This window comes from Rhea pennata, chromosome 4 (assembly GCF_028389875.1).
Source record: "Rhea pennata isolate bPtePen1 chromosome 4, bPtePen1.pri, whole genome shotgun sequence".
In the NCBI taxonomy this organism is placed as follows: domain Eukaryota; kingdom Metazoa; phylum Chordata; class Aves; order Rheiformes; family Rheidae; genus Rhea; species Rhea pennata.
The window spans coordinates 19,854,110-19,879,846 of record NC_084666.1 but is presented as its reverse complement, the minus strand read 5'-3'; the positions used below and the strand labels follow the sequence as shown (position 1 = coordinate 19,879,846).

Here is a 25,737-nt window from a genome sequence, read left to right as displayed (position 1 = left end):
GATATCAGGGGAATAAGCTTTTAATACCCTGCATCATTTTTGTCATACGGAAGAAAATCCTGCTTTCTGGAACTAACTGTAGTAAAGCAAAAAAAATTCTACCACCTGAGCCAGTCCGAGCTGAATTTATTCCTAGTGACACTGGTACATGGGAATGCAAGCCAAATCATTTTTAATGATTTTGGTTTAAACCTTTTAGAAGAAGAGAATGATTTAAAATTTGTTTTGGCAGAATTCCTTTATCTGAATATTATTGCTGCCATGCTAGCTTCTGCCATAGAGTTAATGTCATTTTCTCTAGCACAGCTAAATGTTTCAACATAAGAAGATACGCTTCATTAGCTTGGATTATTCCACTTCCTGCACAGATGAATGACAGTAAATCTATATGTACTGTAGTTAGATCCTCTTTTTTAATTTGTCTGTCCTAACCTTGGCTTATCCTGCAATTTCAGTCATCTTTGGCTGAAATGATTCAGAAGTTTTCATTTTTGAAAAGTTATAACTTTACAATTTTGATGAGTTCAAAAGTTTTGATCTTTTCTGTTTTTATGTAAGCAAGTGGTTCTTTAACTATAGTGTGTACATATGTGTATATGTTTATTAGGTATATGTGTGTATATATATATACATAGATATATATATAGCGTTTCACCTGGGATATCAGTGGGTTTTAAAGGTTACAGCTATGAGGAATGTCACTGTTAGTAATAACAATTCCCTACTTCACCTCTGTGCAGGCTTTTATATAACCTGTGGTTTGAGCACTTCCATACGGGGAAGATCTGCCAATCCTAGTGATTTTTGCCCAAATGCAGTTTCTTAGATGAACTGCAGGGAATATCTTTGTAGAGTTTAAAAATTCTGATCAACTCATTGGTGGGAAGTGCTTGCGTAGGCTTTGACTGTAGCTACAAAGTGAGTTTTTCCTTTAACAAGTAAGGATATAGATTAAGATCTTGATTTATTAGGAAATGGGTATGTACTGAAAATGCTGAGAAATAGTATGTAATAGGTTCTTGGTATGAGGAAAAGGTAAAAGCAGTGGTGACAAGTATCCACTGCAAGGAGGAAATGAATATGGGGTTAGCATCCTATGATGGGGAAAAGGAGGATGTGGTACAGAGAGATGGATAGGAGGCAGTTGGGATCCTGATTTGAGGAGGTGGACTGCAATAGGAGAGTAGGAGGAGTGATAGATTAGGGATTTAGTTGGGGAAATTAGGAAGTGTGGTAGAAGGATGGGTAAGCAGTGGCGCACACCTGTAGTCCCAGCTACTCAGGAGCCCTCTGGATCAGCTGAGCCCAGGGATTCTGGGCTGCAGTGTGCTGTGCCGAGCAGGTGTCTACTCGAAGGCTGACATCAATAAGGTCATTTCAGGGAGTTCAAGTTACCTGAGGAAGGGTGAACCAACTCAGACCCAAAACAGAGCAGGTCAGATATTTAGGGCTTGCTTTGGAATGCAAGTTTGTTGCATGTGTCTATTCCTCCACGTTAGGGAGTTCATAAATGCCAGTAGTGATGTTCTTATAAATTTGACTGAAGAGGGGAAGGAAAATGAGCATATGCATACATTCTAGAGTTAATTCAGGATCTGCCGCTACTGTCGCTGATAGAGATACCTGAGCACTAACGTAGAGAATGCCTGATCTAAGCCTACTTACATGTAATTCTTTAGAGCTAATAGACACTGCACTGTATAGGAACTTGGGTAAATGTGTTCGTCGTAGGGTATCATGTAAAAATATCCAAGGCATCTTTAATTGAATTGCAGTTTTGTTTGTGTGTTTCAGGGTGGTTCCCTGTGGGTCTGTACAAACAGTGAATAACTACACTTTCAAAGGCTTTATGTCACATACAAATGACTATCCCTGTGCTTACCTCAATGCTGCATCAGCAATTGGGATTAAAAAACAAGATGTAGACGTATTCCTTAAAAGACTTGACAAATGTTTGAAGACTTCTAAGAAAGAAATAAAGAAGGAAAAAAGTGTGGATGAAATAAGTAATTCTAATACAGACACAGACCAACATGAAGACTAGAAGATACAGATTTTGCAATGCAGGGAGACAAGCTTTTCTCTGAAGTATGTCAGGTTTGTATTGGGCTAGCCTTGTGAATCTGCAGTGCAGAAAACAACTTATTCTTTATCTAAAAAGGGGGGAAAACAACAAAACTCAGGTGAAATTCAACTCTAAAGAAAACTTTAGATGGTGTTCTCTCTGATGGAGAAGGCCAGTCACAAGGGTTTTGTACCACTTAAATATACTTAACATCTACCAAAGTAAAACTTACATTCATAAAGATGAGCTAGTCTTTTGGTCTGAGGGTGAATTTGACCTATTGTGACTGGTGCTTGGCAAATCACAGAATGCTTATTCCCGTATTCTTAACTAACAAGGTTTTCTGTGGCAGTGATTGCAGGCCTTTTAGGTATAGGTATATATCCAGCAAGAAATGTTTCACTGTTTCCTAAATGTCTATTAACTGTTTCTTCTCAGCATACTTGCCACTTGTCATTTCTTCTCAAAAATTTATATAAAAGTTTTGGGATTGCACTTATTAAATGCAATGACAAAACTGCATGAAGAAATGAGAGTTGGAATAACAATCTTTTGGGGGCCTCACACAGTCTCAGAATTAGAACTGCTGGTTTTGGGTATATCTTTGGCTATGAACTGACTTGGACAAAGCAACTCTCAGTGGACAAGAAAAACCTAGACTGCCTCATATCCTGTCAGTTCTTAACCCTTGGAAATATTTGCAGGATTCAACAACCCAAAGGAGTATTTTAAGGGAGTACAGTTATAAAAATAAGGGGCTGTGGAGTATGGAGTTAGAAGGGATAGTCTTCCCCCACTACCATCCTCCCCCCTTTTTTATGCATTTCTTTTCCTCTTTGAATCTTCTGCTCTTTAATGGGAGCAGGAGATTCACTGAAAAGGAAGTCTGTGGGATGAATCCAGCAATCTCAAGAGTTAGTGAAACTTGAGGGTGTCTTGGCATTTTTTTATCCTGTTGATTTTAAAATGTATTGACTTCCACTTCTCAGCTGTCTCCTGTCACTGGCACTGTTGCCTCTATAGCTATGTTCAGTTACTGATGTGAATTCATTAAGTTAACAATAGATTTAGAGTCTGTTCTTTGACCAAAGGTTCCATATCACTGGAGTGACATTGCCGTAGGTTTAAAAATTTTTAGCTAATTATTCTTACGTGCAGCTACTACATTGTGTGTGGTTTTGATGTCATTTACTGGCCAAAGCGAGCCTAAATGTTCAAAGGCATTTTTCTTTGTCTGTAATGTATTAACACTTGGGATACCACAGTTAATCAGTTAGAATATTTTGTGAGGTTATAACTGCTTTGTTTGGTGGGATCAGAGCCCTCTGTAAATTGCTTAGTCAAAATAGTGATGCTTTTGAGAGGATTATCTCCCCAACATGTTTGATTAATTGATATAAAATACGGTGTTAATATGTGGAAGTTAATAGTATGCTAATCATCATGAAGATGCTAGTAAGACCATTGTATCTTAAGTTTAAATTGAGGCTTCTACATTATTTCTGTTGCACATTAAATAAACTAAAGCTTGTGAAGGTATGGCTATGTGGACTACTTATTTGCTATACGAATATATCCTAGGAAAAATGTAATCTATCTTGAGCACTGAGTCCATGTGATTGTAAGTAAATATAAGTTCTTGCTTTTTCACTGTTGAGAGCGTGCTATACTTTAGTTCTACCCCTCAGTAAATCTCTCCACGGGTTTGGGAGCCAAAACTCTGCATCTCACTGGCTATATATTCTGTATATTGGAGCAGCCAATGAAAAATCACAATGATGTCTTTCTTCCTGTTTTTGGATGTTGCCAATCCACGCCTGGATGAGCATAAGTTACTGATACAGATGACTAGTTATGGAATGCAAATTTTAAAATCCCATAACAATAGTTTTAGGGAGGTACATGATAGCAGCTCGAGTAAGTGTTTGATGAATAATATCCAGAAACTGAACAGAAAGAAAACAGCAGTTGGCTTTTCTGGGAGGAAGAAATCCCTATCTGTAGTGTTCTTGTAATAAATTGTCTGATGAAAGTCACTCACTTCAACTGTAGATTGACAAGCTTTCTCAGGTAGTGATTTTCCTGTCTTCAAAATGCTTCCAAATTCAAATGAAGGATGAAAAATTCAACAGTGCACTCCAAACAAGTATTTGGAGAGGAAAAAAAAGGCAAGTGTTCTGTTCTGAATTCTCCTTTTAGACCTTTTAATTTTTTTAATTAATCACTTCAAAGTAAGTATTTTGGGGTCTATGTATGTCATTAAAGCACTTCACAAATCTTAGTGATCAGAGGCGGGGCAATTTAAAATATTTTTAGAAGTGTACCCCCATCATGATGGGTGAACTCTTGAACTAAATGTCTGTGTTACATTACTTTGGTAAGTAGTTGTGCCAGTTCCCACTGTTGTTTGCTTGCCTTGGGATTTGTATTTGTTTGGTCTTAATATTCAATTTTTAGAGACAAAAGCATTGTATAACATCATTATAAGCCGCAACTTTGAAATTTTATGTAAGTTATTCAAACTGCAGTTTATCTTAAAGCAAATGGAGATGAACTGTTATTTACAACACATTTGAAAAAGGAGATTTGGTAAATAGGATATTTTTAGAGGAATAATATAATGCACTTAATCTCTGTTTACCAATATCTATAATAAAGCGGTGAAATAATATTGAAACATACTGCTATTAGCAGGGTTTTCATACTTCCTTTGTGTAACAGATGTTGGGAGACTTCATGGTTGTGCAGGCCTTACTACACTAGAAATAGTATTCATGAAAGATGATGATAGCATGGGCATAGCTCTGTCAAAATAAGCAGAGTAAAACAAATATATTGACAATAGTTGCCTTCTGTGGAGATCTTTCTAAGATTGTACTGTGAGGTAAGAAGCTCTTGAACCGAAAAATTAATTGTGCAGCGCTATTCTTCACTTCTGTGTAGGCACCTGTCACTGAAGGCTTCCAGATAACCGGTTGGTTCTAGCAGGTTTTTTTGAGTTATCTCCAGCATCCGTATTACTAGTGAGACATTTAGGATGACAACTTGAGGTTCAGCTCACATGCTCATGTAGCGGGAATGCATAGTAGAAACACCATGAACAGATGCACATTTAGTAAGGCTATCTCACAGATACTATTTTTGCAGCTGTCAGTCTCTGTCTTCTGTGATCTGGGTCACAGCATGTGGTTATCAGCAGTGAAATAGGAAAGGGAAAGCCCTGAAACAGTAGGGGTTACAGAGCAAGCACACGCTGCCTGTTCTGCCTTCAGAGAGACGGGAATCGAGAATCGTAACCTTTGCCCATGGGGCAGGGTGTGCGGGCAGGCAGGAACGTCTCAGACTGCTGCAGTTTGTATCGCCAAAGTGAATTTCGTCCCCTATAGTGTCTCTAACTGTTCCATGAGCTGCTTTTCTTTCCCTTCCCTCTGATGTTGCATCTTCTACTGTCACGGTCTATATAGGTGAAAGAAATGAGGGAGTAGATGTCGCTGGGACACAGTGTAAGCAAACAGACAGCGAATGATCCATCTCAAAAACTCACTTTACCTCTTTTGTAGCATCTAAGATAATGGATAAATATAAGGACTATTTGACCAATAATACTGCCTATTCACGCTTTATTTAAAACAATTGCCCAAGATACAAAGCAAATAAAATCTACCAGATGCAGCAAATTCTCTTGAGCCTAAGAAAGCAAAATTGTAACGCTGCAAATGTAAATGCTGGCATTGCAGCTTAATACACATAAACCAAGCAATCTATATTGTGAGATCATCATTTTTTTGAGAAAGGCTGGAGCCCAGAGACTAGCAAATGTTCTCATCTGCAGTGTATCAGCAGTTCTCAGTCTTCAGCTGCTGTATAGATAATAATTCTAATTGAAGAATCATTACATGAATCCATATGTGAATGATAGATGGGCTATAGCTTTTTGTTCATGATGCTTTAAAAATTGAGTTGCTGCTTTCACTTTTTTTGTAAGGGGTGATTAGATTGGCCCCCCCCCCCTTTTTTTTCTCCTTAATGCAACATTGTGATCAACCTGACTTCACAGGATTTGGAATCTGAAGGAAAAACAATTTATGTAGCTGACTTTTTTTTTAGCAGCTGTTTGAAGAATTGGTTACAAAGTGACTCTTCCCAGAGAAAAACCTTTGTTCAGATGTTTTTAATTTTGAAACCAGTGCTTGAAAAAATGTGCTTTTGCGTTCCGTAATAATTGTTTTCAAGTCCTACACTTTTTCCCCCTCAAAGATAACATGTATAGTGCAGTTTAATAACTCTGTTTAAAAATTACAGTTAAAAGGGCATTTGCTCTGTTGTCGTCCCTCTTAGAGCATCTATTGTATCAAAGTACTGGTAACACATTTATCTTGATTGATAAGTTTCAGTGTGCTGGACTAAGGTCAGTGTAACTGGACCAAGTTTTCAACATTCCTTTAGGGATCCTAAAATTAAGTCCATGATGTAATTAAGATTGGTTTGATAATTGTATCTCCTTTGCTGCTGAACAGGAGTCTTTTCATCGTACTACAGTTGAACTAAACTTTTTAGCAAGGCATCAAAAATGATCCAGTTCAGAAGCTGAATTGCTTTTTAATGTAGATGTTAAAATCTAATTTGCTTTCAGATCCTAGATTCAAATTCAGCTCAAGTCAGCTATAGGAAAATTACGACTACTTTCTTTTTTTTAACCTATTGTGAATAGCATGAACAGAATGATTATAACTTGGTGCTACTTTCTCAAAGAGCTAAAAACATTAGCTACCACCTTATATTTACTACTGGTCTTCTGCTGATCAGAGAGGTTCATCTTGCAGAGATAAAATTATATAGCAACAGAGGTGTGTGCATTATTTGTCTTTCTCTAATCATCCCACGCAGGAATCCAGGACAGACCTGTGTATAGCGTTTGTACTGATCTGTTTCTCTCTCTCTCTCTCTCTCTTTTTTTTTTTTTTTTTTTTTTTTTTTTGGTCTATGGTTACCACAGAAATATATGGCTACTATACAAAAGAAAAAGAAACGGGGCCCTCCTATGTTTTGAAAATTTTCCTCACAGGTTACAGCATTTGGCTTTTACTATGCACAAAACACTTCCTGCTGTGTAAATTGTTAAAAAAAATAAATAAATTAAAAAAAAAAAAAAAAAAAAAAGCTCTCAAGGCAGTCTTCCTCCCTTACCTGAATTGTTTTACTCTGGGGAGCGGATTGAGCGAAGCGGCACCCCCGCAGGAGCCGAGCAGGATTTGCCGCTCCGCCGCTGCGGCTGCCGGCTCGCGTCCCAGCGCGGAGGCCAGGCCTGGCTGTGGAAGGAGAGCTCGGTGCCCGAGCAGAGGAAAGCAGGCGCGTTCTGCTTGGATAGTAGGCTGCCAAGCATGTGTGACTGTTAAAACTAGTTTGCAAACCAAATCCTGTTGCACAGTTAGTTAATCCTATACTTTGTCTCTTTGGAGTCTGTGGAACCGATGGAAAGAGCTCTTGCTTTGGTCTCTAACACATCAAACAAGGAATGCAGCTCCTGGAAAGAAGGCTCTATCAAACAAAGCTGTATAGAGGCATTAAAAAAATCAACTACATACTTTATGAACTCTTGATTAAATACAAATCATCCTACTACTCTCATTGTTTTGGTCTAGGTTATTCTGCAGTGAAGCCGCAGTGTGGATTCTGGCCTCTGGTTTTACACAGCAGCCTACACCACCTCTCGATGGTGCTAAAGGAATCGGAAATGGCTCAGTGAGTGGGGAGGTAGGGCTCCATTTTTAAAGATGAAGGAAGTGTGTAGAAAGTTCATGGAAATAGAAATCTAATAGTCCGAAATGTTTACTCTGCAACTGAGGAGATGGCGAGTCTGGCGCCATCCGAGTGTATGTAGTAAAGTCTTGACCTGCTGCACAACGATAAAATCAACCTTGTGCAGAACCAGAGTGCTATCAAAATACACCTGTTATTTCACCAAAACAGTAGCCCATCGCTTAATATTAATTTCCAGTACTTGTGTATCTTCCTTTAAGATTCTCTGATAACAGAATCACCTCTAGCGCACAGGTATTTTAGGGGGGGTTGAGCACACTCTGCTGTACTGCTGTGTAAGAGGAAAAGATGGGGGAAAGCTTCCCGCTGTATTACCGTCTGCGCTGATGCAGAACTCCACAGGTGCGGAATGGACTGGGACACGCAGAGGCAGCAGGTGCGTGCACGCAAGCCACCAGCTCTTCTGCCGAGGGGTTCATCATCAGTAAATGGGTTTGAATGTAAAAATGCTTTTTAATAATGATATAACTGATGCTATTAAAACTCAAGCTCGTATTCCATGCAGATGGCACGAACTGTCACGCTCTGGGTTTGTGTTTGTTTTTATTTAAAAAGAGTTGCAGCTGAATGTTAAATCTACGAGCTGGATCGAGGCAGTGCCTCCGGCTTTGGAAAAAGATGCGCACCCCGCTGCTCTTCTAGATGGCCCAGTCTGGCCCCCCACTGCTGTTCTTGCGTCTCTGGAGGAGCACTCAGGAATTTCAGCCTCATTCGCTCGAAGGCCTTTTGAAGTGACAAATTTCTCCATCCAAAGATGTTTGCTGGCCACGTAGACCCTTCAGAGTGCCTGTGAAGACTGTATGCAATGACTTCTAGATCAATGTATTCTGTACAGAGAAACAGTTTTTTATCTTTTCTCAGATGGAGATTGACGAAACAAACTGTTTCCTATTGCTGACTTGGTTATAAAAGCAAGGTACCTTCTGGTGAGTGAAATGCTGCTGTTGTCTTCAATAAGAGGTCAGGAAAGGTGTGGATTTGCTAATGGAGGGGAGTTGGGCGAAGGGTGTTTTAGCTCCCGTATTAGCAGTGACAATGTGCTTTGAGCTCCTAATAATGACATGTCATTGCGGTGGCCAAGTGAGATGGGCCGGGGAGACCTTTCTACAAGTTTAAGTAAGGCAGAAGTGGACTGCACAGCTGGCCTTAGAAGTACTTTGGTCTGCTGAGCCAGGAGGGAGTTCTGCCTTTTCTGGATACAGTGACTCTGCTGTGCTCCCAGGAAAAAGTAATACAAATTTATTTTTGTCATGGATGCAAGTGGGTGTGACCCACCATGCTCCTGTGCAGCTGACTTCAAAAAACGCTGTTTTCATTTAGTCACTGTAGCTGCATTTCTCTGTCTGTGTCACTTCATTCTTGCATGAGCCCCTTATCCTGCACTTACAGGCTCCAATTATCCCGAACCTTGCACTTCCTGCAGACTTTTACACCTGTGCAAGTGGTGGTAAAGCTCAACTCTTTTGATGTAATAGCATTTAACATATATGCTGCATTTACTTGGCACAAGTAGAGAAGACCATAGCAGGGGCAAGGCAGTGGGGGATCAAGCCAGTTGTTTACATCTTCCTCCAAAGGACTAGGAGGTCAAACATGCTTCTCCGTGTCCATGATACTTTGCCATTAACAGCTGTTAGTGAGTGTCAGCACATCATATTTTTTCCCCTTGAGGCTGAGCACATTATCTCTACCACACGCCAGCACGTTGCTGGGAACATGCCACTATTCTGTTTTCAGAGTGTTTTGTTAACGCTAGTGACCTTGATGGTGTGACCACAACACCTGCTTTACCTGATAAGATCATTAATTTTTCTCTGCAGCCTTTGTGTTAAGCATAAGCAAATCTTCATTTGTATCTGAAAACCACTGCCCAAACCTCAGCTTACTGGAGCACTGATCTGTATCTCCTGGCATTTTTTTTTAAGGCATTAAAGAGCCAATTAGAAGAAATCACTTCAATAAAAGTGGAATGAGCACAAGCTTCTCATTAGTTGAAATGAAGCAAGACACTATTGGAATCAATCACTGCAGCTTTTCAGCTGTCGCTCTGCTGTAGCATCATCTGTCTGTCAGTCAAGATGACAGCGGAGAGCTGATCTATACCGTTCTCTGAGCTATGGCGATAAGCTGCACCTGCACAATAAACGTGTTCCCCATCCAAACACATTGGGAAGAACAATATTTTTTAATGATAAACGTCCTCATCCTGCTAATGGTTCCTCTTTCCTCCTCCTCTGTCAGTTTACCTGGTTGCTGTCATTCCCCCTCGGTAGCTGTGTGCTCCCCTTCAAGATCTGGTTTTCCTGCAGGCTGCTGCTTTGCACCGCTGGGGCTGCACCGGAGGAGCAGCTGTGGGCCATGCTCCGGCCCGGGGGGTGGTGGGAGGAGACCCATGCCCTGCCATCTCTCAGGTAGCCTGGCCACCCTGAGCAGTGGCAGGAGCCTTCAGAAAGCAGGAGCCCAGGGCTGCAGCTGCTGTCAGTACTGAGTTGGTTCGAGTTGCTCAGAAAAGGTTTAAACAGGAGGTTTCTAGGTGCGGAGTGGTTGAGATGTTCTGTGAGGGCTCTCTGGAGCTTCACTCCAGTCTGGTGCAGGCAAGACTCCAGGGGCTTTATGTTTGATTTTTCATGTTTTGTGATTGATTATGGATCTACTGAGTGATGAGGTAGCTTTAATGTTCCCCCCACCCCACCCCGCTGTTCAGTCCATTTTTGTTGTCCTGCTACAGGGGTGCTGATGTTATTTGCATGCATGGTGCAGTCCAGATCTCTTCCCTCTCTTCCTCCCCTCTCTGCTGGAGGTAGAGGAACTGCTCTCCTGGGCTGACATCCCATGCTATGGACTTGCCCTGGCCCCATGGATATACATATACGGATATTCCCGCAGGGGTATATCCATATGTCCGATGGGGACAGGGCACTCAGGCTTCTCCGCTGTCCAGTTGAGCTGGGGTTGAGGTTGCTCCTGTTGTTCTGCCTTACTCTACAGTAACAGGTATTTGCATTTAGGAGTGTGTGAGTCTTCGGTGACCTTGCTTCCGCCTGAGAAAATATAGCAATGTAATCGTTGAGCAGTGGAACTGCAGGGGACCACAGTGAAGGCTGATTTTGCCATTGGCCCATACTAGGAGCAGATCATTGGGGATTTGTTTAGAGGTCTTACAAAAAGACCAGTAGAAACTACCAGCTGGCATAAAAAGGGGAAAGCTGACCTCTGAAATGGTTTTACACACACACAAAAACGTGAATCACTTCACTTAAGGATTTCATTTCATCATTCTATTTTATAATCTTGGTTGTACAACACCTGCCTGAATTTTTTGGTTTTCTTTGAGGTCTACAAAACCTGAAACGAAAAGCATGAATTTCTCCACCATTCTTTGAGATAGAACTAAATAAGTACATTGCCAAACATACAGACAGGAGATACGTGGTACCCTGTGCTTGCAAGCCTGGCTTTAAGGTGCAGATTACTTCAACTCTTGCTTTTTTAGCTGTTTTCTATTACAAAAGGAAAAAGAAAAAAATATATACCTCTCCCTGAGTAATCTTTGCCAGAGGATTCACAAGACTAAATACCACGTTATGGCAGATATAGCAGTAAAATCAAGAGTGCTCATTTTCCAGGCTGGTGTTTTTGACTAACTCACTCCTTTGGTAATTTCTAAGGGCCTTGGATAAAAGGAGCTTGGCAAGTATAAAGATTGATTTCCTTCCAGAGGCACAGTGGGGAAGTAACGCTTAATGATCAACGTTTCTGGAGTTCTCCGCTCTCTGCATGGGCACTGCCAGAAGATGCTGGTTTTCGGGCCTGTCAACAGATATTTTCCTTAGGTATTTGAAGTACCCTGGGAATATTGTTTAATTAGCCCCTTGCACACTGGCAGTGCCACTTTTGAAGTCTAAGGTTTTAGGAAAGCTAAATACAGCTTGGTTGAAGTTAAGCAAATAACTTACCCAAATGTAATGGAATTACCAAAAATTTTTTAGGCTCTAAACGTAGCTTCCCAGAAAACAACCTAGCTAAAAGATCATTTTGACGGTGAAAATTTCAGCACTATCTGTTAGTCAAAAAAAAAAAAAAAAAAAAAAAAAGAAAGAAATCATGCTCTTTCTGGTTCTATCTCAAAGCAGATCTTTCTCTTGAAAGTTTAACAGGTAGAGAGTGAAGAGCAGCAACATGCTCTGTATCTTTACTCAGTTGGAGATTTAATCTGTTTTCAAATGTAATGGCTATAATCTGTCTCCAAACTTAGGGCATTGCTGAGCTCCACTTTCAAATTTTCTGCAAAGCCTTGGTGACAAAATAAATAGAGGCCCTACAAGAATGCCTAGAATAGAAGGCAAAAAAGGTCATTTCTGAGACATATTTAAAAATTCTAATGACTTGTTTAATTTGAATTGTATCCTTAATAAAATTTGTGACAGAAAACCAGAAAATCTAAGCCACACTTAGTCCATGCCTACACAAAATTTTCAGTATTTCACATTTTTAAATGAATCTTTTCAGCACACAAATAGTTTTACAAGATTTTTGTGGATTCCTGATATTTTTAATTGTTTATAGAAAAATTACGACAAAAAAATTACACTAACAGGCATCAAACATTAAGAAATCAAGTCACTTCTACGTAATATGCACATGTGCTGTAGACAGAGGCGTAAACCGTGCACTTTGCCTTTCGGGCAGGCGCTGTGTGTAACGGCCTGGAGCACACGCCGGACGCGGATTGCTACCACCTGGCTGGGCCAAGAGCAAGCAGGTCCCAGCGGAGTTGTTCGCTGTTGCCTGGATCATTTATTAACTGACTCTTAAATGAAAGGAAGATAACAAATGCATGAGATCAAACGCGGCTCTTTGGGAACACCTTTGAACAAATGCAGTTATTTATTGACAGAGCTTGCAGAAACGGGACCTGATCCTACCCGCTGTTGAAAAGTGGCAAATTAACTTCAGGGGGAGCAAGGGCTCTCGTGCGCACCCAGCACCATCCTGGACAAGGACGGCTGTTGCTAACAGACATCAACCAAGCCTCTCCGCAAAGGCTTTTCCCCCTGATGTTTAACCCGTCTGAATTGCAAATCAGTCCCATTCTCCGCTCTGAGTGGAGTTTTGCTAGCGCATAGGCTAGCAATCTAAATAAAAAGAAGATGTGGGCAGAGAGCAGACAAATTGATGTATTTGGACTGTAGGTTTGCTAGGGCAGCAACTGCATTGCTCTGCATCTGAGTCACATTTACCATTATAAACCCCCCCCCTTTTTTTTGTTGGTCGATAATCACCCCTGTAACAACAGCAATTGCAAACTGAAAGTGTCCATAACTCTAAATCCAGGAAGTCCTAGCTTATTTCTAAGCGTCTCTTAAGAGCAATAATTCTATGATGGGTGGAGCCTTACTTGAAATTTCCCTTCCCCAAAAGCACAAGATCAACAATATTTGTAAGCTTTACTCACACAGGTCAGCAAATGTAATACAATAAGCAAATATGCAGGGCAAAATACATATTGTGATTGATTAGACCAACTCTGGAGAGAAAGAGTAAGTTTTTTATTATAGACATTTATCTTTTAGTCTTTTCCACTGTGCTGCTTGTTAGAGTGTAAGGAGTTTTTTGCATGTATTTTTAAATACTAATAAGTGTGAAAGACACAGAAAAGGCTTTTTAGTGGATTTTATCTTATAATTAGGTCAGCATTAGATCTGACCCTATCTCAATTAAAATAACTTGTTAAGCTCAAATGTATATATTTTCCAAGCATTTAGTGCGTTATTGAGAGTCGACCTAAACTGCATCACAAAAAGGGCAACTAAGTATCTCGTCTTTATAAATATTTTAACTGCCTATTGTTTGTTAAACTAAATATCATAATAGCAATGGCTTTTCTCTTCTGTCTGTGTAAACGAACTCGGGAACTGGTCAGCCTTTTCCGTTTAAAATTGTTACCAATAGGTGGTGCTAACATTTTCCAAATTCAGTGCAAGGTTCTTCCCCTTTGCTCCTCCAGCAAATTCCCCTGCCCACCTCGTCTTTCTGGCAGATCTTTCTCAAAGCCTATTCTTAATAATATACTGTTCTTTTCATATTCCTTGTTTGCTTCTGCGACCTTTAGTTGCTCTTGCATGCTGCTCTTCGGGCTTTCCCTGTGCTCCAGCTGGTTGCAGCCAACTGTCGGGCCGTAGCTTCTGGGAATGTGATTCCTGTGTCCGGAGCTTTGGCTGCACTCCTGAAGAACACACCATCATCTTTGCCCAAAGTTCTTTAATTCTGACTGTGTTTTTCTATCCTTTCTGGAAATGGGTCTTAACATTACTCCAGAACAAATCATTTTTAGCCAAACTCATCTTCAATACAACTTTTAAAAATGCTGCTTTTGAAAGCAAAAGTCATATACATATAAAGCAACGTCAGTCTCAAGGTATCGAATAACTTTGTCTTATGCAGGAATATCCTTTAAGTTCGTTAATTCAGAATTCAAAATGTCAGGTATTTTCTATGATTAGGGGGCAGGTTTAGCTCAGTTGGTTAGAGCGTGGTGCTAATGCCGAGGTCACAGGTTCAGTCCCCATATCGGCTACACTGAGGATTGGACTAGGTGATCTCCAGAGGTCCCTTCCAACCTCACCATTCTATGAGTGTCTCTCTAGTTCACAGCAATATCCCATTTACTGCAGCTAGCAGATATTGCTGTATCTTCCTAGTGTAAGACATGGCATTAGATTTGCATAGGTGGGGCGAACTAGACTTGTCCCTATTGAGCTGTCAGGACTGCAGATCAGGTTGTCCTGGGCCATGGGCAGTAGCTGAGAAGCTCCAGCGACTGCTGGATTGGAGAGGGACAGCAGGAGCCAAGTCCCTACCCCAGAGACAGGCATACCTTATTTTGTAGCTGTAATACTCACGACATGTATTTGCATTTGTAAGAGCTTTACTAAGCCTCTTTTTCCACCGCTGTCTATAAAAAGCAATAGCCTTTACACTGAGCATATGCTAATTGTTGTATTTCATCTGTGTTGTTTCTAAGAGCCAGGTCTGGAGCGGGATATAGCCTGTAAGACGAGGAAGCTGCCATCACAGGCACCTCTGAGGTACAATATGGCCAGTTCACATTGCTCAGCTCCCTCTGGAGTTCTGCTAGGATGCACGCCTAGGCTGCGCTACTTCTGGCAAAATGCTGCCTCTCTGGAGTCTTATTTCCGAAAGGTCGGATGCAAGAAAAAAGTGTGTACTTCAAAGGGGGTGCTGCACTTCCTAAACCGCTTCAAATGGCATCCAAAACCCTCCAATCTTTATGTAAAAGATGCCCAAAGTCATTTTGACCTAAGTATAGAAACTCTGAGCCATATGGCATGTCAAAAGGACCAAAGTGCATTACCCAGGTCTGCAGGCAGCTGTGGGAATGCCCAGGTGGGATCTCTGCCGGGACACCTACACCACTCTTGTAAACAGTGGTGGCATTTTTGGAGTATGCACTGAAAACTTCTCCTTCTTTCCCTAGTCGTAAGGCTGTAGGTCACCAACCTTTTGTTCTTGCTGCTTAATTTAATGAATATTGAGAGTTGTGTGATATTTCTAACCCCGCCCCCCCTCCACTGACACACCTGGAAGGATGAAGGGCCCCATCCTTCCTCCAGACTAGATTCTAACTTTCTGGCCAAGATGCTTCTCTCCAGAATTAGAGGGTCTCTTGGGGAAAAGCTAGAATAGATTCATTATTTCCCTGATGAATGATGACCAGAAAGCTGTTGGGAAAGGTGTAAATTGGCACTTAGTATGATATTTCAACAGAAGCAATGGCTGGAACTGCATTTCGTGAAGGCCTTGATCCTGTGGTATGTTAAGATGTTCTCAGAAGATTTAATCGATCAAGGAACTTGTTGGGACACAGACAAAGAAATGTCAAGTTTCTGAATCTCCTTTGAATTTAAGTACATCTGGTCTGGGGGCTTAGGTCCAGGGCAGTTCTGGGCATGGACCAGAACCACTGGAGTCAGGCCGCGTGGTTTGGGAGGTGACCACCTCACTACTGGAAACTGCATTCTCTGGGTGATACCCAAACTCACCACCTATGCAACCTTCTTCACTTCATACATAACCGGTCCCCTCTGAAAGTTCACGGTGCAGGAAAGGCTTCTGCATCAGGTTTTCTCTCCCCTCCACCCTCCCTCCCCAAGTTAGCTGTTGTTACTGATCCTCTCTCCTGCCTGTGGGAGGGAAGAGTCGTGTCCTCTCTTGCACGGCCTTCAAGGTCCACCCGATACTTTGCTGAGGTTTCAGTGTTCTGCAGCTAGTGCTTGGACAGAGAGCTATTCGCTTACTCTCCTCGCCTGACTTTTTTCCTTTAACAGAAAAGTGTGACAATAATAGTGTCTAAAATGCAGCGTGTGTGCACTGCTATGGCTAAGATCTTGCTGACCCTCTAAAGACCTCACAATAAATTATTTTGTTGCATCAGTATGATTTATAGGTATTGAAATGTTGACAAGAATCCCAATAACAGAAATAGAAACCTGATATGAGGAAAAGAGATGCTGTTTTGGTACGCAAATTGGAAACATTGGCTTCCATGATACAGATCTGGAGAAACCAGATCAAGTTAACAACCTGATCCAAAACATAATAGAGTGTTTGCATTTATTTTAATGACCATAGTAAATCCATAAGTGTTTTGAAGGGTGAGACAAATGTCCTGAGCTTGAATATTCACTTTTTGTCTCCCACAGCTTTACGCTAATCTGTGTTGTGGAGGTAAATAAAGCAACTTCACTTAATATCACCGGAAGGCACAGTATGAGGCATACGTAAATTCACTGCAAGAGCTGAATGATCTGCAAAGAGGAACTCTGCTGCTGCTTGACGAAGGATGCAAGGGAAGAGAAAAACACAGAAGTGAGCAGAAAGTCGGACATAGCCTAAATAAGCATGATGCTGAGAAAAAGCCTACAGAGGCAGTTTTTGAAATAAGCTGTCTGGAAGAGACTTGCTAGAAGCAGAGGAACTGTCTTTGCTTACTTAATTCCTGCAATGCTCAGAGGAATAGGGCTCAGAAATTTTGTAAATAACAGACTTGCATCAATTTCTCCTAAGTAGAGTAACTTGCTTGTAGTGCCCCCATATTTTTGCCTGGAAAAAAAAAATCCTGGATGTACTCTTCTGCAACTGCTTTAGGAGCAGGGTTTTAAAGCATTTATAACTGCATCTTTTTTTTTTCCCCAGGTTTGTTCCATTTAATTAGTCTTGCCTAGGACTTGTACATATTGCCAGTTCTCTGCCAAGGAGGAAGAAGTCGGAAGCTTTGCATATTGGTATCCTGTTGAGCAAGAACTCTGTGCTATAAAACTAAAGTTTTAAAATTTGTTGTTTCTTTTTCTTTACACACACTGGGTATGTACATACAGACAGAAAACAGATTCAGGCAAACATCTTGTCAAACCATGTGTAACTATTGGCACCACCTGGTTCCTCCACACAGCCTCCAGTGGTGTCTGAGCCTGCTTTCTGCTATTTGTAAATCATTTCCACATATGGACCGCTACTTGTTTATTCTCTTATTTAACTTGGTAGAGATTGAAGGGAATTAGGGTCAAAATAAAGACTTGCAAAAGATTATTTAGAACCATTAACTCTAACCCCTTTTCTACTATAGATAAGAATTTTCTGTCTGAAGGATTTTTGACTCAGTTGTAGGTTATGATAGAAAAAGAAGATCTTTCTTTATGTCTTTCTTCTGTTTCCCAATTTAGATGCTTTTCTTCATTCACTGGTTTATTTATTTGCTTTGTATTAGAAGGTAACGGATCAACTGCACCCTGTTGTCAATTTTTTTTCTATCTATCTCCATCAATAAAAGACCAATAAAAGATAAAAGATAAGTTCACAGTTCATCTGGGATTTTAGCAGTTGTTTTCCATGCATTCCTCCATTCTCCTTTCCCCCCAAAAAAGCTGTGAATAACAAATCATTATTTAAGTCAAGGGATCCTAGCAGAAGATACAGCTGACAATCTCTCTCAGCCCTTACTCACATCATTAGCCAAGTGGGAATAATACTTGAAATTAGCTGAATAGGCATTTATATTGTAATTTCCCCTCATAGCTATGTTTTACATAGCTGTGGAATGATTAAATAACAGTATTTTTGCTCCAGTCTATAAGTGTTATTGCATAGGCTTAATGCTGCTCATATGGCATCTGTACGAGCCACACACGCAAGGAGGGCCAAGCACATGTAACAAAATTGAAGTCTTAAAATGTCACTGTTAGACTTAAGAACTAACCCTCTGCCTTTTAAAAACAGTTCTCTCTCTCCATCAGTCAGCTAAAGAAGTGGGAGAGGCGGCTCCGAGGCAGGTGGTGGAGGTGGCGGTGCATGCCGTGCCCCAGCGCCCGGCACGCGCGGAGGCTGCAAGGAAGCGCCGGCAGCAACCCCTGACGGTGGCAGGTGACGAACTCATGGCCTGACCTGCTTCTGCCTTTGCCAGTGTAGCCAGTTTGACATACGGGGGATGCAAACACTTAGACTGCCGCAGCCCATCCCTTGCTTCCCTTGACCAAAGCAGCAGTATTTTGGCCAAGTTACCTGGAGGGCGTTTAGTGGACACACCTAGCGAGTGCTGTGGGGCAGAGGGCTTCTCTTCAAGGGTGTTCAAAGGCATCGGTGCTGAGCAGAGCCCAGTTTAGAGCCCCGAACAGAGCTGAGGGCTGAGACCCAATCCTGCTCGGTGTGCGTGTAGGGTGGCTCTCTAATAAACAAGCCTCTGTATTGCGCTTACAGACTTTAGCTAATCGGCCCAGAGATCCTGATGACTCAAAGGCAGATATAATTCAGTCTGTCATAGCAGGCTGGGGATCTGCGGGCAGAGCTCGGCCACAACGCTAAGATCCCATTCAAGCAGAAATGTCATGTTATTTACTTACTGAAACAATGCTCTTATTGCAAAGACATGTTAGGAGTGAAAATATGACAGCATCTATTGTCATTGATCTTTAATTTGCTGTGACCTGAAGGTTTTCCATGTAGTCAGTGCTTTTTGGCCAAAATATATGACTGCAGGGAAATGAGTAAATGAATGCAAGAGATGTCCTTTTTTTTTCCTATGAAAAGACTGAAATTGCTTTGTGTAAATGCGTGGAAAATGCTGATATTTTGTTTCTATAAATACCTCGCCTCCTGCGTGCTGTATTTCATTTGTGCTGTTTCCTAGGAGTATTTGGCTTCTTATCACTTTTACACAGGGTGCTGAATACAAATGAGCCCCAGTTTACCCAGCAACCAATCTGCAGAGCATTTGTGACTGCTGTGCATTTCCTGAGTGAGAGCAACTACTGAATGAAGCAGATTATACTGTAGCCTTGCAAAACACTGAGGATTATAGAATATACATTCAGTGGATAAATACACAGAGGAAAATGCACAGACACTCTCTGTTTCTATATATATACGGATGTGCGTGTATATGAAAATATCTGAGTGATGTTAAAAAAAAACTCTGAAAAAAATCATCTTTTTAATGAAAGTTAAAAAAGAGGGAAGAAATTCAAAGTCACGGACTTTCTTATTGTCACTGATATCACCTACAACCAGGCTCCTTGTTTTGAAGTGCATAAACTAGGCTTCATTAGAAGAGATTCATAGGAGCATAGGGTAGTTCAGGTTGGAAGGGTCTTCAGGTCTCCAGTCCAAAGCAGGGCAAGTTGTGAGGCCAGACCAGGTTGCTCAGGGCTTGACCAAGTCCAGCCTTGAAAACCTCCCAGGGTGGAGACTGCCCAGCCTCTCTGGCTCTCAGTGCCTGTCTGTCCTCATGAGGAAAACTATCCAGTCTGAACTTCTCTCATTTCAATTTTTGTTGTCTCTCATTGCTGGCAGGTGAACAAGCTAGTAGAGCCAAAAGCAAGAATTCAAATTTTGGTAAGAATATTTTAGATGAAAAAACAGGGCAGCTTTCTAAACATCAGGAAGAATCCTTCACGAGTTGGGCAATTAGCTATGTACAATGGAGGAAAAAAAGCGCACTTGGAGTCACACACCTGAAGCCTCACAAGTCAGTTTTAGCTTTTGCTCACCCAAGACCCAAGTCTAACCAAGGACTTTGCATTGCCCTCAGAGTGGGACAGCAATGTAAGCGCCGAGGTCTTTGGCATTTTGATAAACGTGCTGCTTTAGCTGCCTGAATATACATATATATGGATACGTGTGATCTTGTTGTATTATAATGTTTGTACTGACTCAAATCAATTTAAATTAATCTAGTTTAATTGGTCAGCATACATAATTTAGATGGACTTGACAATTTTATGCATTGCTTAAATAAAACTCTATCTAGTCTGTGTTACAGTTAATTACACTTTAGTCTGTGTCATAGCTTGCCAAGTTAAGCAAAGCAATGTTGTGATTATTGCTAGCTAATGGTCTCAGTATCAGGATTTCTACCTATTTATGAGTTACAGTTTTAAACCTCTCTTTGTAGCTAAAATACATTGGGATAAACTTTATAGTGCTAATATACCCAAGCTTTCCCACATCTCTTTACGTAATCTCAGACTGTTCTGTCTGTCCCTCTTTGTTGGGAAAGTGAGGTTTAACTTTCCCAAAATTCAGAAAATATCATAGCACTTGTCAGCATAAATACAGCTATGATCGATTTTATCTATTTTGAATAAACTTGATTTTTCTATATTGTCTTAATATAGTGAGAATATTTTACAACTTACAAGCTAAGTGACATCCCCTAGCAGATTGCATGACAAACATATCTATTTCTGTCTTCATCTCAAATGTGCAAAAGCCAAGGCAATTGGAACAGTTTGGGATCATTTTCAAGCAAACTGAGAATTTGTCCTCTTCTAGAAAGGAGCGACTATTTTTTTTCTGTACAGGTGATGTTCCCAGCGGTCCTGGTTTGAATGGCAAAGCCTGGAGAAGTTCAGTGCGGTGAAATCGATAGCTGGAGTTGGGGTGAAATGGTCAAGGGAACTGCAGTTAATCACATGGCATTAAAATTTATTAGGTGATTGCACAATTTGTCAGTGAGCAGGTATACACAAGGCAAAATTTAGCCTTCTTTATCTTAATAGTCCCCTGCCTTGATTCCCACAAAGCCTGCTTTCTTTCTCCCATAGCAGCCCCATCTCTGCCTCTGGTTTTCATGTTGGTTATCAGAAATTACAAGTTATCTAAGGATTTATTTTCAAAGACCTACACTTTTGACACAGTGCAGGTTATCTGAGCTTTGGCCATACATGAAAAAATATAGTAGTTTTGTTTCATTGATTTCAAAGGACTTAATCTGCCTACAAGTGCTTCACTTTTTCTGTAACCAACGCTACAGATATTCTCTCCTTATGAATATAAGGGATGAATTTTACTTTTGTTTACAAGTATAATTTAGAAATGTTTGATCAACTTTAAGGTAGACAGAGGAAAATCACAATTTCTCATTCATTTGGGAGTGGGGAGTGGGTAGTCAAATGGTATACCGCATTTCCTGTGAAATACAGTCATCTTGCCACTATGAACACCTCTTTTTCTTCTAGAATTGTTATGCTTTCTATTAGATTTATTTTTTTTTCTGATTGGTTTCCTGAAGAAACGGGGCTTTGGTTACTGTGCTGTCTGTTTGCATTTGGGTCTATTTGCCAACACCCTTTGCTAACTTTTGAACTCCTTCGGCCTGGACCAGTTTTACCACAAGAAGGGCGAAAGGTGGAAGCAGGCGGCAGCGCGGGCGAGCGGCCGCTGCTCCGCCAGCAGCCCCGGCGCGAGCGCGGCAGGCCGCGAAGCAGGCTGCGTGGGCAGGAGCTGCCGCCCAAGCCAGCTCGCCCACGGCAGAGTTTTGAGAGCTGTAATTTGGATTTCTGAGAAAAAAAGGTAAAACCTGTCCACAAACGCATATCACGTTGCACTGTGCTTCAGCAAAGAAAACTGGGTTTGTGCTTCACTAAAAGAAAACAGCAGTAACGTGCCAGGTGCATGGTCTGGAACAGAAATGTTCAGAAGTCAAATGCAAAAGACATTTAATCCTGACTGAGCAGATTAAACATTTGGTGCAAAAACTGGAGAATATTCAAGCTAATAATGACATGCTCTGCATGTTGCTGTACAGTTCCTCTAGCAGTTGGAGTCCAAAAGGATCATATCAACCATGAGTGAAGGAAGGAAAACACTCAGCAAGATAGATAACGCTCAGAGCATTAGTTTTCCCATACCTCCTTCCACAGCAGGGTCACAAACAATTAAGACAAATTAAAACAACTGTGGAAATGCTTCTAGCGCCGTACTTTCCTCCCACCCACATTTTTTCAAATTTCTTTATTTGGACAGGTGGTCGTTTGTGACCCAACAAAACTCACTTTATTTGCAAATTAACCCAGAAATTAAATTTTCTCACAGGAAAGGTTGGAGTGTTCTTCCCTCCTACAGTTTACATTTTGTATGGCATGAGCCAACCAGCAGCTTTCTGCCCACTGTCAAGCTACTGGAAAAATACTGTGAAATCATTTATATTAATATTACTATAAGTACAGCAGAGCTTTTACGAAAAGGATGTTGTCAGCAGAAATGAGATTGTGCCAGAAACACCTTCCTGGTCCTGAGAAAACAGAGTTCACAACTTTTGCATCGGGGTATCTATTTTAATATTAAGCTGCTCCTGAATGTTTGTGCGATTCCATTTCTCTTCCCAAGTCAAGATAAATATCAGAGATTTTGGAAAAGAGAAAGAGTCATCGTGTTAGCAGGAACAATGACGATAACCTAATACATCAAAATGACAAGAAGTCTGAGCCCCAGTCAACTGGAATCGGAACGTTTTCCATTTAACGTCCTCTTGGAGGATCATGTGTAGAGCTGTATTTGTCTACTCGTGGACACTGCACTGTTGTGCACACTTGTGTCACTTGTTATGGTGACTATTTACAAACACAGTATATTCTTTCCACCTTGTGTACCTGTTCAGATTTTTCTATCTTGCTCATTGCCATGCTATCCGAGTGCTTCTTGGATTGTGTCACCCACTTTAAATGCATCTATCTACAGGCATTTGATAGCCCGATCATTCATATGCACTCGACTGCATTTATTTGTGTCATGACTTAAATGGATGCACCTGCAAGTCTGCATAAAAAATAACCTAAGTCTATGAACGGAAATTGGAAGGAAAGCAACAGAATGCACATTGTAGTGTTATTTCTAGCTCTTTAGGGCTCTATTTCAATGCCTTTTTCCTTCTCAAAGAAGAGAGAGAAATTCATTTTTATGCAAGGCTACTCTATGAATCTAACAGGCATAATTTTTTAAACAAGTAGCTTTTGAATGTTCCATTAAGCAATTTTATATATATATATATCTTCTATGTGTGCATGTGTATATACCTATTTGTATTTCTAAACCTGCACACACCAGCTTTCTGTGCTTTGAACGTTCAGAAACAATTATTCATTTTCAATTTCAGCAAGCCAGGGCTGTCCGCTGTGTCCTGCTGGTGCTCCAGGCTCCCTCCTCAGCCCCAGGACCCCCCAGCTCGTGCACGGCTTCCTGCCATGCAGCACCTCGCCACCACCGCACCTGCCTCTCCTTCCACGTCATCCTCCTCCCGTTCCCAGCAGAGGCTCCAGCAGTGCCTCTGCCCCCACGGAGAGATGGCCTGAACCCCCTTGCCCAGCAGACCAGAAATGGTGCAGCTGCATGAAACTCCTCCGCTGCAAAAAACGACAGAAGAGCCTTCTTCCTCTTGCCCGCAGAAGGGGAGAGGATCCCCAAATAAACTGCAGTTAAAGCAGAAAATACCTTGTCTGGAAAATTAGCTGCAGTCAGTAATATCATATAAATAATGTTCCCCACGGAGAAGCATCCTGGGATTGTTAAAGGTCTGCACGAAACAGCTCAGCACGAGTAAAAGTCACAGAATTGCGCTTTTGGATCATAAAGTCTTTGGCATGGAAAAGGTGTACACTTTTACAGAAGGTGCTTTACATACCAATGTGGAATATGCAGGCATTTAAAACTGTAGCATCACCAAACCTGAGGCTGTTTCCTGACACGGTGCCTAGTGCTACCGGGATGCTTGCACAGGGTGAGCCTGCCTGAAACGGCCACCTTGGGTGACACTTTTTTCTGGTTCATGGAATCATCACAACTTTGCTGTTATTTAAGGAAATTAGCACTGTTCTTTTTTTTTATTCCTGGCAGCTTTCTTGTCATTTTTTTAATGCTTTACAGTGACCTCAGTATAAAGCAATCATGAACCAAAACAAAGAAAAACGGGAACAACCCTGACTGCATATCATTTTCTATCTTGTTTCTACTCAATCAGACCACAAAAGAATTAACCTGCTAATTAAGCTATTACGTTCTGAACTTTTGCTTCCTGTGGGGTTATACCTAGGCGGAGAGGCTGAGAGCTGTGCTCAGCATGGGGAAGAGAAGGCTCTTCGCTGTCTTACCTAACGAGAGGAGAAAAATCTTCCTGGAGTTGCACAGTAAAATGGTGAGAGGCAACAGACCCACGCTGAGCAATGGCAATCCTGGCTAGATACGAGGGGGAAAAAAAATCTCTCAGTGAGAATGCTCAGACACTGGAACAAGCTGCTCAGAGAGGTGGTAGCATTTCAGCCACATTTATTTTTTTAATTTTTAAAGTAAATTTTGACACCCCCCCCCCCACTAAAATACTCAGACCCTAAATTAAAGTTTAGCTATATATCAAACTAATCTTCTGAACGCAGATTCTGCAAAAAGTGAAAGAAAGCGAGTAATTTCTAGGTCATCAATAAATAAATTCTTCACACTTTTCATTCCACATTCTGGTGAACAGAAGCCTATGTTTACACAGGTCTCACCCTCATGAGGTAAAACTACCTCTTCCCATCTTGGAGAATAACTAGATTAAAAAACTGCAAGATTACAGTTCAGATAAGGATCCAGTCTTAATTCTGCAATTAAGAGCTTGCTTGGTTAAGTTTCTAGTCTGTAATTTTGTTCTTTCCTCCCGACAAAAAAGCGCTGTCAGAGAATGACACAGCCCGCAATGAGTGTTGGGGCATGTGGGGTGGGATGGGGTGCATCAGTCAGGTTGGGCTGGGATGCATCGGGATGCATTGGGATGGGGTGCCTGGGATGGGCTGAGGCATATGGGCGGGATGGGCTGAGAGGGGGTGCGTTGGGTGGAAGGGGTTGGGACGGGATGAGGCAGGACGGGACGAGATGGGTTGGGATGGGGTGCCTGTGGCAGAATGGAATGAGATGGGTTGGGATGAGACGGGTTGGGATGGGGTGTGAGAGGTGGGATGGGGTGGTTGGGTTGGGATGGGGTGTGTGTGTGTGGTAGGATGGACTAGGATGGTTTGGGATGTGGTATGTGAGGTGGGCTGGGCTGGGGCAGGATGGGTTGGGATGGGGTGTGTGGGGCAGCATGGGAGGAAGCAGGTTGGGGTCTGTGGGGCAGGACGGGCCAAGACAGGTTGATGCCTGTGGGGCAGGACGGGCCGAGGCAGGATGGGGCGCATGGGACCAGACGGGCTGGGATCGGGGGAGAAGGAGGGCGTGAGGCAGGCCGGGCCGAGGCAGGAGGGGGTGCGTGGGGCGGGATGGGCCGGGATGGGGCAGGCCGGGCCGAGGCAGGAGGGGGTGCGTGGGGCGGGATGGGCCGGGATGGGGCAGGCCGGGCCGAGGCAGGTTGAGGCCCGTGGGGCAGGCCGGGCCGAGGCAGGAGGGGGTGCGTGGGGCGGGATGGGGCAGCACGGGGCGCATGGGGCAGGCCGGGCCGAGGCAGGCCGGGCCGGGAGGGGACCGGGAGGGGCGCAGGGGCCGCTCGGCAGCAGCGGGCAGCTCCGGCGGCGAAACCTGCGGCCAAGCCG

At 42.1% G+C, this 25,737-nt stretch overlaps 1 protein-coding gene across 3 annotated transcripts in view; it reads left to right on the top strand.

Moving 5' to 3' along the window:
• SEPSECS (Sep (O-phosphoserine) tRNA:Sec (selenocysteine) tRNA synthase) overlaps positions 1-7,743 on the top strand; it is a 29,195-nt gene extending 21,452 nt beyond the window's left edge. The window contains exons 11-12 of one of the 3 annotated variants that reach the window (XM_062575409.1): positions 1,795-2,088; positions 7,708-7,743. In XM_062575409.1, coding sequence (XP_062431393.1) covers positions 1,795-2,044 — 250 coding nt within the window. In that variant the 3' untranslated portion in view covers positions 2,045-2,088; positions 7,708-7,743. Of the gene's footprint in view, positions 1-1,794; positions 3,605-7,061; positions 7,133-7,707 lie in introns of those variants that run through there. The other 2 variants (XM_062575411.1, XM_062575408.1) reach the window with 2 other exon arrangements.
• The last annotated feature ends 17,994 nt before the right edge of the window (positions 7,744-25,737 follow it).